At 40.8% G+C, this 17684-nt stretch overlaps 1 protein-coding gene across 1 annotated transcript; it reads left to right on the forward strand.

The window, feature by feature from the left end:
• The first annotated feature begins 7019 nt into the window (after positions 1-7019).
• On the forward strand, positions 7020-15205 carry LOC131255593 (enolase 1, chloroplastic-like). Its single transcript, XM_058256341.1, has 7 exons — positions 7020-7622; positions 12323-12630; positions 12804-12958; positions 13046-13363; positions 13943-14089; positions 14198-14248; positions 14808-15205. Exons 1-7 carry the CDS (start codon positions 7039-7041, stop codon positions 14871-14873), a joined length of 1629 nt encoding a protein of 542 aa, XP_058112324.1. The 5' UTR covers positions 7020-7038; the 3' UTR covers positions 14874-15205.
• The last annotated feature ends 2479 nt before the right edge of the window (positions 15206-17684 follow it).

A 17684-nucleotide genomic window follows, 5' to 3' on the forward strand; every position in this document is an offset into this window, starting at 1 on the left:
TAATAATTACGCATAAGAAATCTTGATACCTAATTCATTCTAGAAATGTCCCGATTATCTGAACAAGCTTTAAATCGCTCGTTAGTGGGCTACTAGTTTTGAAATTATAGAATAATGTCTGTCTCACTGGGCTTCATGTCCATTGTGGGCGGCGAACCTAGACAGTACCCAGAACTGTGTAACTTGGGCTAGAGGCCGAGTGCTTGAAATGCACAAATACTCTAGACTAAAGCGTGAAACTTAAGTGAAATAGAACCTCTGCTCTTTCGTGAAGTTGTAGCTTTTCGACCGTCGGATTGCGACTAAGCTCGAGCCATGAGTCAGGGATATTTCCCTGCTCATATCCATATAATTGTGGTCTCGATCGAACACCGATAGTCGTTGATCGCAAGTAAGGTCCCTGCGATCGATCAAGGCATCCGATCTCCACTAAAATTGGACTGATCGTTCATTTTATGATGAGACACATGCCCTATGGCGCGAATGAGCCAACGGGCCCTTGAAGGAGCCATGTGGGCCAAAATCCAGCCCACTAGGGGCATGCATGTTAGGAAAAGGGCCCCTGGGCCATTTAAACATAAAATCCAGACTATTTAAGGCCAAAAAATTTCACTCTCTCACTCCCATCCGAATTTCTAATTGAAAGGTAGTGAGGGAGAGGGGAGAAGAGAAGGTGGGAGATCTTTAGGGATCTATTTTAGGAGTTTTCCTTGTTGCCGCTGCCCACGTCAGAGCCCACAACTTTGCCCCGCCGTAGAGGACAGTCCACCGACAATAAGAAGGTAATCCTCTAGCTCCTTTGAAAAATTGAGCCTTGCGGGCTATCGCATGCGCTCTTACGAGCTAACATATTCGTCGCAAGGCGTTAAATCCATCGATTTCTTGATCGGTATCCTATGAGCGGTGCTAGAAAATCGACGAATCACTTCTAGGTGCGGACCATTACCTTTAAGTTGCCAATTATCAAACCTATGTCGTAAATAATGATTGTGTGATGAAATTGTAAATTGCATGCTAACTAGTGACTAATCCTTAGGCCTATTGTCCTCCATGAAGTGCAAATTCCGTTAATGGCTGCCGATTATTGATTGCATGCTAGAATAGGCTGGATTCACTAAAATTCTATGCCCATATGCTCCACAATTTCCCCTGATACGTGCGCATAATTATCTTATTGTTGTAAATATCACGATAATTGAATAATGCACTTGCATGCCTATTTGTTTGCCCATATTAGCTAGAATATCCTGAAATACTGATGGGTTTGGTTGCCTATTCCTAAATAAAATTGATGTGGTATGCTATAAAATTTTATTCTATTGGTCAATTGGGTTGGCCAACAAATCAAAAAAATTCACAAGGTCAGCCCTATTAGGTCAGCTGCCCTGGGCTAATCCAACTAATGCAGGTCGAAGAGGGACAACCTACAGTTGTTGGACTACACGGGATGCTTGCACCCAGTGACCGTTGCACCGTAGTTCACCTGAGTCAGCCGAATTAGTCAACTAGTTTACCCAATTATGTGTGTTCACCATGTATGATCATGACTGTTTGAACCTGAGACACCCCATGACCCTGGAACGCTCACTTACAACCGCTATGATATGATCCATAAGTCTCGTGAGCTCGACATAGTGGTATGAGATACTATGCTCGAGCTGTCAGCCTATACTGGGGTGACGAGCTTCCCCGTAGTGACCGTGAGTAACCCAGTTTATAAACCCGCCTTCTGTATGAGTTCAGTTGGGAGTGACGAACCTAGACGAATTAATGATTGCAAGCACGAGGCCGCTACGGCTGCCCTGGGCCTCGCGATCGGATTAAGGCCTTGATTTCATAAGAGTGCCTCAGTTTTCTCAATCTTGCTGGACGGACAGACATAACTAAACATTCGGCTAACATGATCATTGTCGCATTGCATTAGTTAGGTTGAGAACTCGGCAGTCGAGGTCGCATTGAGGAAGTGTTGGTCATATGCGAATATATAGATGGAGTCGCTTGAGAGAGTGTTAGATGGCGAGGGCAAGCATCATATCATAATAGCATGCATATGTATTAACAAAAGTATTTAGTGATTGTATGCTTAAGTTGTTTTTTCATTAATTGTGTGTGTGGATATGATAACATGTGTAACTTAGAGTTAATGGAACCATTGAGTTGATCACTCACTCCCATTCTGGGACAGTGTTTTAAAATACCAACCAAACCCTATCATATATGCAGGTACTCTAGAGTCCGACACGTTGAGCGAGGCATTCATGGACTCAGAGGAGAGGTCCTCGTATATCCAGTTGCTCAGTGGGCCGATGTAGGACACCCGTGGGTGGTCGATGAAATCTTAGAGTGGACACATTTGTAAATTTTGGACTGTATATTTTGCTCAGCGGTAGTCTCATACTCTGGCTGAGCATGTTTACTGGTAGTAGATTTACTTACATTAAATTCATGTTTATTCTAAGGTGCATCGCATAGTCTATTTTAATTTTATGAACTACTCAAATGCCAGGTGAAACGAATTATAAAATCCCACTTCCGTAGAGCATAAGTGGCACCCAGAAATTTAGGAGTCGGGTATTACTCGACCCTCGAAATTCATGGCATTACATATATAGAATGAGAAGGGTGACAACCATGGTGGGTTTCTTTGCCGGTCTACATTTTATTCTTGAATATCATGGAATTGTATGTCAGTTAGACTTGAATTCTTCATCGCATCTTTTAGGGGGTCGTTTGACGCTATTGATTTTTTTTTTTAATCGCATCTTTTAGGGGGTCATTTGATGCTATTGATTTATTATTATTATTATTATTTGGATTTGAGGTGATTTCAAATCCCCTGTTATGTTTGGTACCATAAAGTAATTAGGGGTTTCAAATCCAGTTTCAAATCCAGGAGGTTTCAAATCCCCTCAAAGAGGGGGTTTGAAATCCAAAGTGAAAGCTTGGATTACATCTAAAATCATTCTCAGTGTTGCATGTATAACATGTGTGTCACTAAGCTATTAATCTATTAGGCACATGGCCAACTGATGATAACCTAAAATAATTAGATTATCAATTGCATCACTATAATTATTTTAATATGATGATCTCTGTGGTCCAAACATTGTCCATGTAAATCAATGGTTAAAAATTATTAGTTAGTCACTCAAATGTGACTTTGTGCTCGTGGCTCATCCAAGATTTGGAATTTTACTATTTTCGGACAAAGTATACATTTCAACGGGCTTATTACAATTATTGTGTCAAACATCACATACCTACACTAATTAGATATATTAAAGTTGATTAAAGTGGAGAAAATATAATTAAAGTGTGAGTAAAACCATACATGCTCTGAATATAATATTGGCGGCATTTTATTAGTCTGCACATCATCGGGACAGGTGGACAGGTATAAACAACAAGTATTACATGGACAGGTGCAAACATGTATCACATGATCGGCGCAGATGTAAGACGGCATAAATATTAAAAACGATTGCCCACAATTACAACTTACATTCAGTGTACACGTGCTGCTCACATGATGCATATGTTAGCCTGACTTTTTGGATGGGACCCACAATTACAACTTTCATTCAGTGTACACGTGCGGCGATGAACGTCCCTGATCCCAGACAAGTGTGCCCAGTTTGCACATGTGGTGCGTTTTCCTATAGCGCATGAAAATAACGTTGCGAATTACCATCTTCCCATACGGTTAGAAGCTCTGCTCCGCGGAACACCCAGAGCCATAGCGCAACTGGCAGACGCAACTGGCAGACTGAGTGGAGATACCTAGTTTCAACCCTCTGGGGCCTGTTTGGCCAGGCAGATCCCACGGTATAGGAGGGATGGGATCCTGGGATAGGCATGACAAGCCAAACAGATCCGGTAAACTTGTCCCGGGATATGAGCAATCCCATGGATCTTAAGAGAATCCACTGACATCACCATCATTACCTTAAAATTGATCCTATCCCTTGGTTGGATTGATTGGAAGGTAAAATCCCAGGATATGCATGGCGTGCCAAACAGATCGAGTGAACAGGTCCCGGGATATAAGTAATCCCATGGATCTTAAGACAATCCACTGACACCACCATCATTATCTTAAAATTGATCCCATCCCTCCTAATATCATGGGATCTACCCGGCCAAACAGGCCCTTGAAGTCTTGGTATCGATCCCATGCAGGTGGCTAACGTGGAGTGTGTGTACTGACATGGGTGTCTACTAACAAGCTAACCCGGAAAAAAAAAAAAAAAACAAAAGAAAGCGCTCTGCTCTGCGGACGCTAATTAGCTACCGACAGGTCGAGCAGTGAGACACGCTACTAAATTGGCGACAGCAAGTTCTGTGGGCCTCGCTATGATGTATGTTTTATTGAGTCCGGATCTTCTGTTATCAGGTCAACAGAGAATTCCTGATACCCAAATTCTCATTGGTCCACGTCACCACTCACCAAAAAAATAAAAATAATAAAAAACAGCTTCGGACGCCAAACCATTAGGGTAATTGGAATTCTCTGTTGACCTGATGACAGAGGATCCGGCTCATGTTTTATATCCATACCGTCCATCCGTTTGGAGAGATCATATTGAGTCATGAGCCAAAGAATAGGTCAGATATAAAGCTCGAGTGGACCCACCACGGAAAACAGTGGGAAGAGTGATGCCTACTGTTGAAACCTTCCGAATGTCCACCGTGATGTTTATCTGAGATCCAAACTGTTAATACGTTAATGGTGGACGTCATTCTCACCACTTTGTCTGTGGTGGGATCCACTCTAACGTTATATCTGACTGGTTCCTTATCTCACGTCTTAATATGATCTCTAAAAATATGAACGGTACGGATACAAAACGTAAATTATGTGGGCCCACGGTATTTGGTGACGTCACTTCAGTAGCTAGTCTCGCTGCTGAACCTATCAGTAGCTCATCCAAAAAGTCACATAATCAGATTAGTTGAAACATCCTAGCGGTTGATTCGTACACACCTATTAGTTGAAATAGCACCATTGGATATTTTTCATTTCTAACCCTTCATTAAATGTCCACCAACTAATTCTTGCTTGATCATACGCTCATAATTTCGACGGTTGAGTTTAAAATACTTGTACGGCACATCACATGCACTTTGCATAAAGCCACGGTATCTGAACTCATACATGTACCTCAATGCAAGCCGTTCAAATCACGGGGCCCACTGTAATGACACTCAACTTATGATCCGCTCATTTCGTGATGATAGAGTGGACGGCCAAATAGCCAACGGTCAAAATTCAACCATAAGTTTATATCAACCAGATGATAGAATTGTTCACTTAAATTTGCTTTTGCCGTCTATCAATAGTGGGTCCTGGGATTTGGACGGTTTGGATTGAGGTATCTTTACACTTGTACAGTAGCTGTGTGCAACTAACTACTTTGTTGGGCTAACCCCAACTGCCCAACAACAATCAAGTGTGTCGACTTATAGTGCAGCCGGATGCACTGTGGATACAGGCGACCGCCATTACCGTACACCTGATTTGTACTTCAAATCTGTACCACACAAATGGTGGGGCCCGCTGGAGACTGTTCTGAACTCAAAGTCCGATTGATTTATAAGATCAATGAGCATTTACATGGATCTACTATTTGGGTGGTTATTATTCGATGTACTGCCACGTGTACGGTAGGGAAGACACAAGGATCTAGCTAACGCGCGTTCGGCTACGACTGAAAACACAAAAAACTAACAAAGCGGCCCAACGGCCACTCACTCGTGGCATCGGGCGCACGCACCCTCGTGGCATAGATCTGGGTCGTTCATCAGATTGTGTACTTCGACTCAGATCTAAGGTTGTGTCTTCTCATCAGTTCCGCCACATTCTTCTAAAAATACAAGGAGTTTATTCAACGATCCACATCAATGCTTAGACATGGCCCATTTCACAAGAAAATCAGCTTAATTTTCACGTCGCCGCACGTACAGTAACTAGAAGGACGATAAACGGCCTCTTGAACACCTGCATCGATATAATACGTCTCGTCACGGCCAGGACTCTAACTTACAAGCGTCGAACATCATTGAATAAAAAAACATGCACGTGCTTCCTTTATGGAGCCCAACCATGTTGGGAGGATCCTTGAGTACGGAGCCGAACGTGATTTATGTTACTTACAGCCATACCGTCCATCCGTTTTTGAAATATCATTTCAGGACAGTGTCCCAAAAATGATGCAGATCCAAATCTCAGGTGGTCCAAACTACAGGAAACAGTGGAGATTGACTGTTATATACTTATTATAGGCTACAAAAGTTTTGGATCAAGTTGATATTTTAGGTTCTATTCGTCTTTTTAATCGTACAAACTGGTTGGATGAAAAATAAACATTCTGGTAGCCCCCCATAGTTTTAACGGTGATTATTTAATCACCACGGTTTCCTGTGGTGTGAATTACCTAACATTTTTATCTGCATAAATTTTGGAAGTTTGTGCTAAAATGATCTTTCAAAACGTATGGACGGCATGGATGTAAGGAAAATACATCAAGATGGGGTCCACAGTCAGGAATCCACACACTTAGGTGGATCCGGGAATCTACCGAAGCGGCTCGCTTCACACCTACCCACTTCTCCCTACTCCTTCGATGGTTCACCACCATTTTCAGTTTACCACCATTTTGAAAATGGTGATGACTGGACGTCCTCACGTGTGCCACTTACATGCGATCCTGACCATCCAAAATGTGGGGAACACTGTTTTTAAATGACTCTTTAAAATCACCAAGGAAAAAGGGGTTTTAACGGTCCAAGTAAATCAATGTTTATGAGTACAATATTAAATTTATCAAAATTAAAAAATTAGAATATTGTAATTTTTTTTTAATATAAGCACTTTTATCTATGATTTAAATAATTTTAACGGTATGGATCGCATTAAAACCATGCCATGTCTACATTTAGTGAGTAACTACCATTTTTCAAATGGTGATGAGCTATCACAGGAGTCTACGCCGATCCTCTCGTCTCCTCTCCTCTCCTCTCCTCTCACTTGAACGACGGATGCTTGTCTCCCTCGTATTTCCAAAAATTCCAACAGCTACCCCTCTTCTCCCCTCTGCTTTTATCGCCCCTCGACGGACTTCCCAAAGTACCCCTCCCTTGTATAAAAATCCCCTCCAATACCCTAGCTCTCTATCTTCTCTCCACGAAATGGCTCTAACTCCTCCATCTCTCTCCTCTTCAAGCTCATCTCTCCTCCAAAAACCCTTCCTTTCTTCCAAAATCCCATCCCTGTCCTCTGCCACCTCATCAGCACTCCCTTCCCTCAAATCTCGCCATCTGACCGTCCGTTGCTCGACCGCCGTTGCCCCGTCGGCAACGACGAAGGCCGTGAAGGCGCACACGGTGAAATCCGTGAAGGCGAGGCAGATCATCGACAGCAGGGGGAATCCGACGGTCGAGGTCGATCTCGTGACTGACGATCTCTACCGATCGGCGGTGCCCAGTGGGGCGTCGACCGGGATCTATGAGGCCTTGGAGCTGAGGGATGGCGACAAGAGCGTCTACGGTGGGAATGGCGTCCTCAACGCTGTGAAGAACATCAACGAGCTCTTGGCGCCGAGGCTGATTGGTGTTGATGTCAGGTAAACTTCGAGATCTCGATGGGATGTGTGGCCCACCATCGAGTGCCTGTAGATGAAAATTGAACTGATTGGAGGCTTCGTTGTAAAAATAATCACTGAAAAACAAAACATCAATTGGCAGATCATATTCAATGGTCAGTAATTCTGTGATCGGACGGTTGGGATTGTCAGATCAGTTTAATTTCTGAGCTTTACAACTTCACAGAATGCACATTATCATATCGTCACATCTGACCACAAATGGAAGATCTGGACCATCAATGTGGTCCTGGCCCGCCCTTCAGGGGCTGTTCTTCCAAAATAACACTGATACTACCTTTCTAACCATCTGATTGATTCCCTGCAACATGAATGGTTCAGATCATTTATAATGAAAGGTCCTACCATTGATCTGGATTGTCCATTTGGCGGGCGCCTATTCTGCATAAGTCCAGTACATGTGATGTACGCCGCGTTAATATGGGTTCACATGGCTTGTACCAGCTGTGGTTTGCACTCAGATGATTTTGTGATTTACAGGTTTTTTTTTTTTTTTAAGGATCATTTGCTGTTTTCTTAGTCAAATAAAAGTTATGATGTTTTACAGAGTAGGGAGCTGTAGTAGATGCATTTTAGAGAAAAAAACTCAAATTATAAGGGGTCACACATGGGGCCTGTTTGGATGCCCGTAACTTTTTTAAGTTGTAAGAAAGTTATATGTAACGTACTTACTGGTGTAAGTAATAACTTTATTACAGGTAATAAGTTGCATATTCACGCTAACTAGAGCTTGAAATAAGGAATCGTTGAAAAATCAGATTAACACGTAAAAAAGATTGGATAAAATTATTCCATTTTATCAAGCCCATGTAAATGAATAGTTTGGCTGATTCTTAGGCAAAACAAATCAACAGGTGGGCCATAAAAGTGGGCTCACGTTTTCAAAATGCTTGTAATGTAGGGAAAAAAAAAAACTTGAGGTAAGATATCCAAGCAAAAATTTCCCACAGGAGTGACTCTTGTTGGCAAGGATCAGTTAAAGAGAAATCACAAGCATAGGAAGCTGCTTCCACCAAATTTTGCATTAGCAGTTTAAATCTCAAAGTGGGACATTATTAAAATGGACCAATATCAAGGGACTGTTTAAAACCAAATATCTTAACACTTCGATGTACCCTCGATTTCTCACCATTTGACAACAGGCAAGAATCTAGATGCAAATGGAACTTGGGACTGTTTGAAAATGGATATGTTAACAATGCAGTGGGCACTCAATTTCAAAACACCTGAGGACGTGAGGAATCTCAATGCAAATAGAAATTGGGAGTGTTTAAAAAACCGTATGTTAAAACAGATTTGGGACCTACACGGGGACAAGTTGCACTGACCAACAAGCCCCACTTATACAAAATGAACAATGGAATGTGGGCCCCACTATGATGTATTTGTTTTATCCACACCATCTATCCATTATTCTAGATCATTTTAAGAAATCAACTCAAAAATAAGGTACATCAAAATCTCAGGTGGACCAAATCACTAGAAACAATGTTGATTGAATGTCCACCATTAAATACTTTTGGTAGGCCACTGATGTTTTGGATCAAACTGATATTTGTTTTGTTCCCTTCATCCAGGTCTTTCTGACCTAATCAACAGGTTGGATGTGAAACAAACATTAGAGTGGCCCAAGGAGTTTTTTAATGTTGGACTTTCAATCATTACTATTTTGTGTGGTGTGGCCCACCTGAGATTTAGATATGCCTCATTTTTGGAATCAAGCCCTAAAACAATCCAAAATAATGAATGGACGGCATGGATAAAACAAATATAGGATGGTGGACCCCACAGACCATCGGACATTACCCATGACTCTAGCCAAACTGCCTCCGTCAACCCCGATGAAAAAAAAAAAAAAAGGAAAGGAAAGGAAAACGTAAAAAGAAGAAAGAAAGGGGTTTTCTAACCCTGTTGAAGCTGGATCGGAGAGGGAGAATGAGACTGAGAGAGGGAAACGGAGTACTTCACTCCGTCTGAGAAGGTAGGTACGCTTCTTCAATGCAGGTGCAATTCTTCCCAACGATTTTCATTTCAAAATTTCAAACCGTTACAGGTAACTTGAAAAACGACTCAAGTGCCTATAAGATTTCCGCCTCTTTCTCCTGTAAGAAAGTCACAGGTTGAGAGAAAGTTACCTGTGACTTTCCTCCCCCAAACACCAACTGTAACAAAGTCACCTGTAACTTTGTTACATTTTAGAAAAGTTACAGGCATCCAAACAGGCCCATGGTGATTATTTGAGATCTTTTGAATTCTTTATCTCATGTTGATCCATCAGATTTCTAATTCAATAATAGGACTGCTGAAACCTTAAGCCTGATTGCCACTACTAAACGAGTAAGATCACAGCCTAAGCACACTTCTAGCCACAAGTATTTTCTGCATTTTTTAAAACAAGGTTTTGGCCATGATTTAGAATCTCAGATGAGAAAAAGTCCTAGCCACTGAGTGTGACATGGCAAAGTGCTGGCTGGAGCAAATGAAGGGCCGAGTAGTTTTTTATTTTTTATTTTTATAGTTGAAGCCGACCCAACTTTTCAATCCAAGTCGGAATCGATCAAATCACTTACCATATTACATGCTCGAACAACAGCTTTAAAATATAGAAAAGAAAAATGGTTGCATACAGTCATGCCTTTTCTGCCAATGATAATGTTTAGGACATCTGAGTTGTGTTAAAGGTTGGCCGCGCCAAGAAGATCACCTAGGGTGAAAATCAGTCTAATCCACTTATTAGTTTGGCCACACTTGTATGCTGAGTCAGATCATCTACTGATCATTGCTTTTGATGGTGTGGCCCACCTTGAGTGGACCAGCGTGATCTTTGCCCCATGTGATCTTCATGATGTGGCCCACCTTTTGCGTGGCTTGGATACTAAGCGACACTATACTGGGAAAGACTGGGTTGTATGTGAAATTTCATACATAACATCTGGTTGTGATAATTTCTTTATCGAAAAAGCACTAAATTGTCTTATTATTTATTCCATGTATGCAATCTGGTAAGTATGACAAAGTATGTATCTTTTTTCTTTTCTTTATTTATTATTTATTATTTATTTACTAAGGGCCCTGTCTGGAAGCAAGTGAAGTTTTGTTTTGGTCAAGTTCTCCAGGCCAAGCTATTTGTGACTAAGCTGATTGGGCTTGCTGACCTAGACTAACTTGGATTGCTGCTATTTGTCAAGAACCCGGATAAGGAAGGATTATCCATTGCACGTGGCACATGTGTGGTGCTTGACAATGTATGTTTGAACATGGCACATGCTGAGTACTTGAAGATGAATAGTGGTACATGCATGGTGCTTGAAAATATAAAGTGGCATATGTGTGAAAGTTGATGATGAATGCTAGCATATTTGAAACACATAGTGCATGTACAAGTTGATACATGAAGGGTTTGAAGGTTAGATGTGGCAAATTTGTAGTGCTTAAAGATGAAAGGTGGCACTGCCGCACTTGTGGTTCATTGGGATGTGTATCACAATTAACTCTGGCATGTGCCATAATAGGGATAACCAGGTCCCAATCATTTGTAGGAACATGGGAAATCTCTCCAACAATAAAAAGGCATAGATTAGGCTGTCTTAACTTTTCTTTGTTTCTGCGATGCCTAACATGCAACACATGCATGGATAAGGTCTTGACCCGGACAAGCTTGATTAGTATTGAACTTTTGTTGCTACCAAATATATCCTAAGCATACATTTTACGAGTATAGATATTGCAGTAAATTGCATTATTATGCTTCAATTCCGAGGTGTAATTGTTATTTATATATGCCCTTTTAGTTATTTATATATGCCCTTTTAGTATGCGATAAACCTAATGAAATACTCATTACTAAAACACAATTTGTGTGCAATAGAAATTTGAAATACTTGTTGAGACAGTAGATTTTTGAAATACTTGTTAGCTTATTCGATGAATGTTCTCTTCAAGGCAAGGTCACAATGAATCCCTTAAAAAAAAGGCAAGGTCACAATGATTCGTGAGTCAAACTCTGACTCGGTCATTTATTAAATCTTGAGTTGAGTATGGTCTTTGAACCTTACTTTGGGCAATGCCTCAGATGAAGGGAAATTAGAGAAGCATTAAATCTTTGTAGTGAGTCAGTGACTGTCGAGGAGAGTGTGCCGCGAGAAAAACATTGTGTCAGCATTGCCGTGAAATGGGTGACTTGTTGGATTGGAAGATGTGCTGGCGGTAGATCAAATGATCAATAGTAGGAGCTACAGATGTTGTTAGCAGTTAATCGTCTCCATAAAGCATATCCACATAAGCATTTTCAGACAACATCCAGCATGAACCAGCCAAGTAGGCAAGTAGCTCACGTTGGAGGATTTTTGGTAGTATCACTATAAGGTGTTATATCATGTGTTTGTGATAGAGTTCCAGAAAGATTCTTTTATTTCCTTGCCAATCACTGCCAATCACTGTACAAAGAATATGATGTCCTGTAAGACAGTAATCCAAATAAAGTACTCAATCTTAACCTTTGGAGACTAGAGCAAGTCTATCCAATTGTGATGATTTATATGTCACTATTACTATCACATTTTGATGTTTGTATATTTGTTTTGTTGTTCTATGTGATTGATCGCTTCCACTTTCTGTAGAACATGAAGTTCTGACATGCATGTGTTTTCTTTTTTGATCAGGAATCAAGCTGATGTTGATGCCATTATGCTTGAGTTTGATGGAACCCCAAACAAATCAAAACTAGGGGCCAACGCCATTCTTGGAGTATCATTAAGTGTATGTAGGGCCGGTGCAGGAGCAAAGGGAGTACCTCTCTACAAGCACATTCAGGAATTAGCTGGAACGAAGGAGCTTGTGATGCCAGTTCCAGCATTCAATGTGATAAACGGGGGCAGTCATGCGGGCAATAATCTGGCCATGCAAGAGTTTATGATATTGCCAGTTGGTGCTACTTCATTTGCTGAGGCTCTGCGTATGGGTAGTGAAGGTTAGCTCCCTCCCTCCCCCTTAAAGGCTCAAATCTGTTGGCATTATCCACTGTTTCATTCTAAATTGCGCTTGTAGATCTCCGTGCAGATAGACCCAGAATAGCATGATAGTCTTATGTTACTGATGCAGAAAAACTGGAATGACTGTTTTAAATTGTATTTTATGAAACAGTATATCATATCCTAAAGGGTATCATCAAGGCCAAATATGGGCAAGATGCATGCAATGTCGGAGATGAAGGTGGCTTTGCTCCTAATGTTCAGGATAACAGGGAGGGGCTGGTTTTGCTTATTGATGCGATCGAAAAGGCTGGTTATACTGGCAAGGTAGAAACAGAATAGTTCAGCTTTTCATCATCCCTCCCCCCCCTCTTTTTTCTCTGCACAGAAATGATCTCAAAATGGGTTTTGCAGATCAAGATCGGGATGGATGTGGCCGCTTCAGAGTTCTTCACTAAAGATGGCAGATATGATCTGGATTTCAAGAAGCAGCCAAACGATGGGGCTCATGTGCACACAGCTCACAGCCTCGGTGAGCTATACAAAGAGTTTGTCAGAGACTTTCCAATTGTGTCCATTGAAGATCCCTTTGATCAAGATGATTGGAGCTCATGGGCATCACTACAGTCCTCAGTTGATATACAACTAGTGGGAGATGATTTGTTGGTAACAAATCCAAAGCGGATTGCGGAGGCAATTCAGAAGAAGTCTTGTAATGGTTTGTTATTAAAGGTAAGGGCTTCGATATCTATCGTACTCTGTAAAACTGCTATCTTTGGAAATTTGAGTATCCATAACTGCTTTTCTCCTTTTTAATAGATCAAGTTATTTCAGCAATATATCATTAAAAAATTATTCTGGAAAGCATAGTTGTCATTGAACCGACTCTTGGGATTTCAAGTCTCACCTTTTCAATTTATTTGTTTGGGCCTTTTGAGGGCATTGGTTTTCAGCTCTGCTAGTTGGCAAGGATGATCTCTTCACCATTAGTATGTGCGTGAATCCTGCAAATCTGCACAGGCCTGTGATTATTCTGAAATGGAATTGTGTTGCTAATGCATCACAAACCAATAAAAATATCTGTTAGTATGATCTGGGGTTCATTCAATTATATGTCTCTAATGCAAGCATGATCTTAGACACAATCATTACCTATATGCGTTCTTCCTACAAAATGCATCATATGTCCTGGTAAAACCTGAACCACATAGCACTGATCATGGTTCAATTTCCATGCCCCATGATTGCATTCAAATACAATCGCTTTAATGTTGAGTTCATTCCAACTCACTGTAGACATCTCCTGTGCAGGTTAACCAGATTGGAACAGTTACAGAATCCATACAAGCAGCTCTTGACTCAAAAGCTGCAGGATGGGGTGTGATGGTGAGCCACCGCAGTGGTGAGACAGAGGATAATTTTATTGCTGATCTATCCGTTGGCCTAGCAAGCGGACAGGTATCATCTCTAGTACTGATTTTTATTTGCAGAGATATGTTGCTGGCTGTTTATCTTTGTTGATATTGTGTAATGTTGAACTGTCACTGTTTGTGAACTGTCCTACAGATCAAAACAGGAGCTCCTTGCCGTAGTGAGCGGCTGGCCAAGTACAATCAGGTAATAATGAGCCACTTGTTTCTGTAAATGTCTGTTGTCTGATTGGTAAAATTCAAAACTATTCTTCTTTATGATACTGGATTTATTTCCAGCACAAAACCATCTCCTCTTGGACAGCTGGATTTTCCAAAATATGACAAATTGGTATTTAAATTAGTATAGCTGGTACTGCCAGATGGTTCTTAGACCGAGCTATCATGGGTTCTATTTGTACCTATCTTGGCTACTTTTACAGCATGACCTGGACTCTGTTGCAAAAGCGTTTTTCTTTCCTACATGGCAAGGTTCCTTTGATTCTTCAGTCCTTTGTATCATCTATACATTCATTATAGTTACTGGGATGCTTATAATATTCAAAACTACTTTCATTGTTTCTAAGAAATCTAGTTTGTGTTTTTCTCACTTCAAAGAAATTATGTCTCCATTTCTACAATATATCCCCATAATTGGCCTTTCCTTGAAATGTCGTGTATCTTGCAGATTGTTAGATGCAATTTCCTTGCCCATTAACATAATCTCATAATTCCCACTCTTATTTTTTTCCTCGATTTGGTTACAGCTTTTGCGTATCGAAGAGGAGCTTGGGAATGTCCGCTATGCTGGTGAAGCTTTCAGATCCCCGTAGAAAGATTTGAGCAAATTTAATGTTGTTAATGGAAATAAGATTGGATCGAAGGTATGTTTAGCAAGAAAGTAAGAATATTTTTGTAGTAGTCAGCTTAGATGCAATTACAAGGGGCATCTGTTGATTTGAGAGTGTCAGCTGTTAGGTTCTGTATTTGCGGAATAATTGATTCTATCAAAAATGGGAAATCTTGTTCATGTATCTCTGCTTAAATGTATCCAAATCCATTCTTGGGCCAAGATGCAATTCTGCCTATGTAACTCTCAAGCTTTCTGTGAATTTTATTTGATGGATAAGCAACATCTAATGAGGGATTGAGTTTTAGTTTGCTAGATTATCATGGGTTTGCTTTTCTATAGTGGCAATGCAATTGACATTCTACCGCTTCATCTCCACCATACATGTATTGCAACAATCCGAATTACCTATGTCTTGTCCTTGGAAACAAAAAACGAAAAGCTAGGTTAATCTGGTTCTGTCAATAATAACTAATATACAAGAAACCATCTACCGGAGAATATAGAAAATGAAAAAGAAATACTCAACAAAAAGCAAATTTTGTGAGGAAAGAAGACACCACAGTATGTGCGGTTCATCATGTTGTGTCACCAATTATCAGCAAAACACCGTGCAATTACATTTCTATAATTAGAGAATATTGCTGTGTTTGGATGCACAATTGAGTTGGATTGTGAACATTCAGATTACGAAAAAATGGCAAAAACGAAAAAATGGCAAAAACCAATATTTTTTCCTAGTAATCGAAATGAGCAAGTAGCCCCTAAATTGTATTCAGATCCCTTTACTTAATCACAAGTTTTGGAACCCAATTATGGGTACTCTTGAAGAAAATTAAACCGGCCACTTTCACTTCATTAGGTTAATAATTGCAATTTGATTCAATTGTGCAACCAAACACACCACTAAGATTGCCTCTTGAAAATCTGGCATTTCTACTACTTTTCCCGTGAGATTTTAGTGTTTTTACACAAGTCCTGATATTCCATCTTTCCTGTTTTGCTTTTGAAGACCTTTTCTTGAAGGAAAAGGTTCTCGAGAATCGACTTGCACGTCTCTTTGTCGCCTACAAATTAATCTCAGCCATCCAGTCTCTTACCTTCAAATGCATGATAAAAGACAATGAGATGTAGGAAAGAATTGTTGCCCATCCATTCTGTGGTCCACCTTGTGGCCTTGCTATTTCAATGGAGAAGCCTCAACTGAATCATTACCTCCCTTTTCAAGATCAATTCTACCTGGAAACATGTTGCCCGACAGTAGGAAGAATGTGTCTACATTTGCTTCTTCTTTGTTAAAACAAGGATTCTCTTCTCATGTTTGGAAGTGAGCCGCCCTTTTGTATGCTTGCCTTAGTAACATGACCGTGTGTTCCGACATTTACATGTTTGGAGATTAGGAATTCATTTAGGGAGCTTTGCTCAGACCACACGTTTATCCAGGAGACCCATCTACACCTCATGTGCTGAAGTGAGACACGTGCTAGTTCCAAGCTGTTCATTCAATGGGTCCCACTATGCGGATTCTCTCAACGTTAGATTGGACTTGTCCACTGATCACTTGCGCTATAGTAACAAAACTGACGAGTGGCCAAAAAGGTTTGGCCAAGTTTTTCTAACCCATCATTTTATTTCAAGCGTTGTGGCTGGCTTGATGCATGGGAAGGCTTGATTTTTGGCAGGTGAATCTACACAGTGGAATCCCGACAATGATCCAGTTCTGTTTGCCTCAGGTGAGGGGTGGAATCTAACATCACTTTTGCAATCTCTGATGAGATGGTCGATCCTGCCACTGGAATAACAAACCATAAACAGTTACTCATAGCTCACTACACATTTCCTTGTGCCTGGTTTCAATCTCAAAAGAGTCCATGATCATCTTGGGTAGGTTGACCTCAACACTAATTCTTGCAAATTGTGCTCTGGTCCATTCTCCATAGTTTCATCACTTCTCAGTGGCAGCTGACTTCCATTTTCATTATTCCATTGACATGTTATTGATCCGAATAAAGATAGCTGTGTGCATGATTAGCACATTGGCTGGGAGAAGTCGTATTCCCATTTCTGCAACATCTAATACTGTTCTGATCACATCTTCTAGATCTACCATGTATGAAAAATAAAATAGATAGAAATTGTTCTCCATCTCAAGAATTCCATTCGGGGGGGCTTGTTGAATCTTCCATTAGAGATGTCTCAAATCGAAGGAGGTATCATAAACATGAAATTCCCCACTAATGCTAGAGCCCATCCTTCATGATTTTCTTCTACAATCCTTTCATCTTATTGTGATTGGTTGCTTCTTTTTGCATGCAAGTTACAAAAAGATTGTCATTTCTCCATACATTGTTTGAATTCTTGGTCATCACAGTCTTAAAGATACCCTCTACTGAATCCGTGGTGCTCATCGTGTTCCACATGCATGGGAAAACATGGTCGTTGGTGGGTCCATATCAGGATTGTAGCTACCAAAAGGTGATAGAGGTAACAGTCTTAAAGATACCCTCTACTGAATCCGTGGTGCTCATCGTGTTCCACATGAATGGGAAAGCATGGTCGTTGGTGGGTCCATATCAGGATTGTAGCTACCAAAAGGTAATAGAGGTAACAGTACTGTTTTAGCTTGGACTGGATGGTGTGAAGTTGACACTGGGAACAGGTTCTTTTGTTAGTGTAGGTCAGTTCTTTTATGGCAAAAGGAGGGCAGGTTTGAATTTGGGTTTCAGGTTTAGCTGGTGTGGAACTGGAGGATTGACTCAACTCGATTCGACTTGACTCAGTATACTCAGCAGGG

Source organism: Magnolia sinica, chromosome 9, assembly GCF_029962835.1.
Source record: "Magnolia sinica isolate HGM2019 chromosome 9, MsV1, whole genome shotgun sequence".
NCBI lineage: Eukaryota > Viridiplantae > Streptophyta > Magnoliopsida > Magnoliales > Magnoliaceae > Magnolia > Magnolia sinica.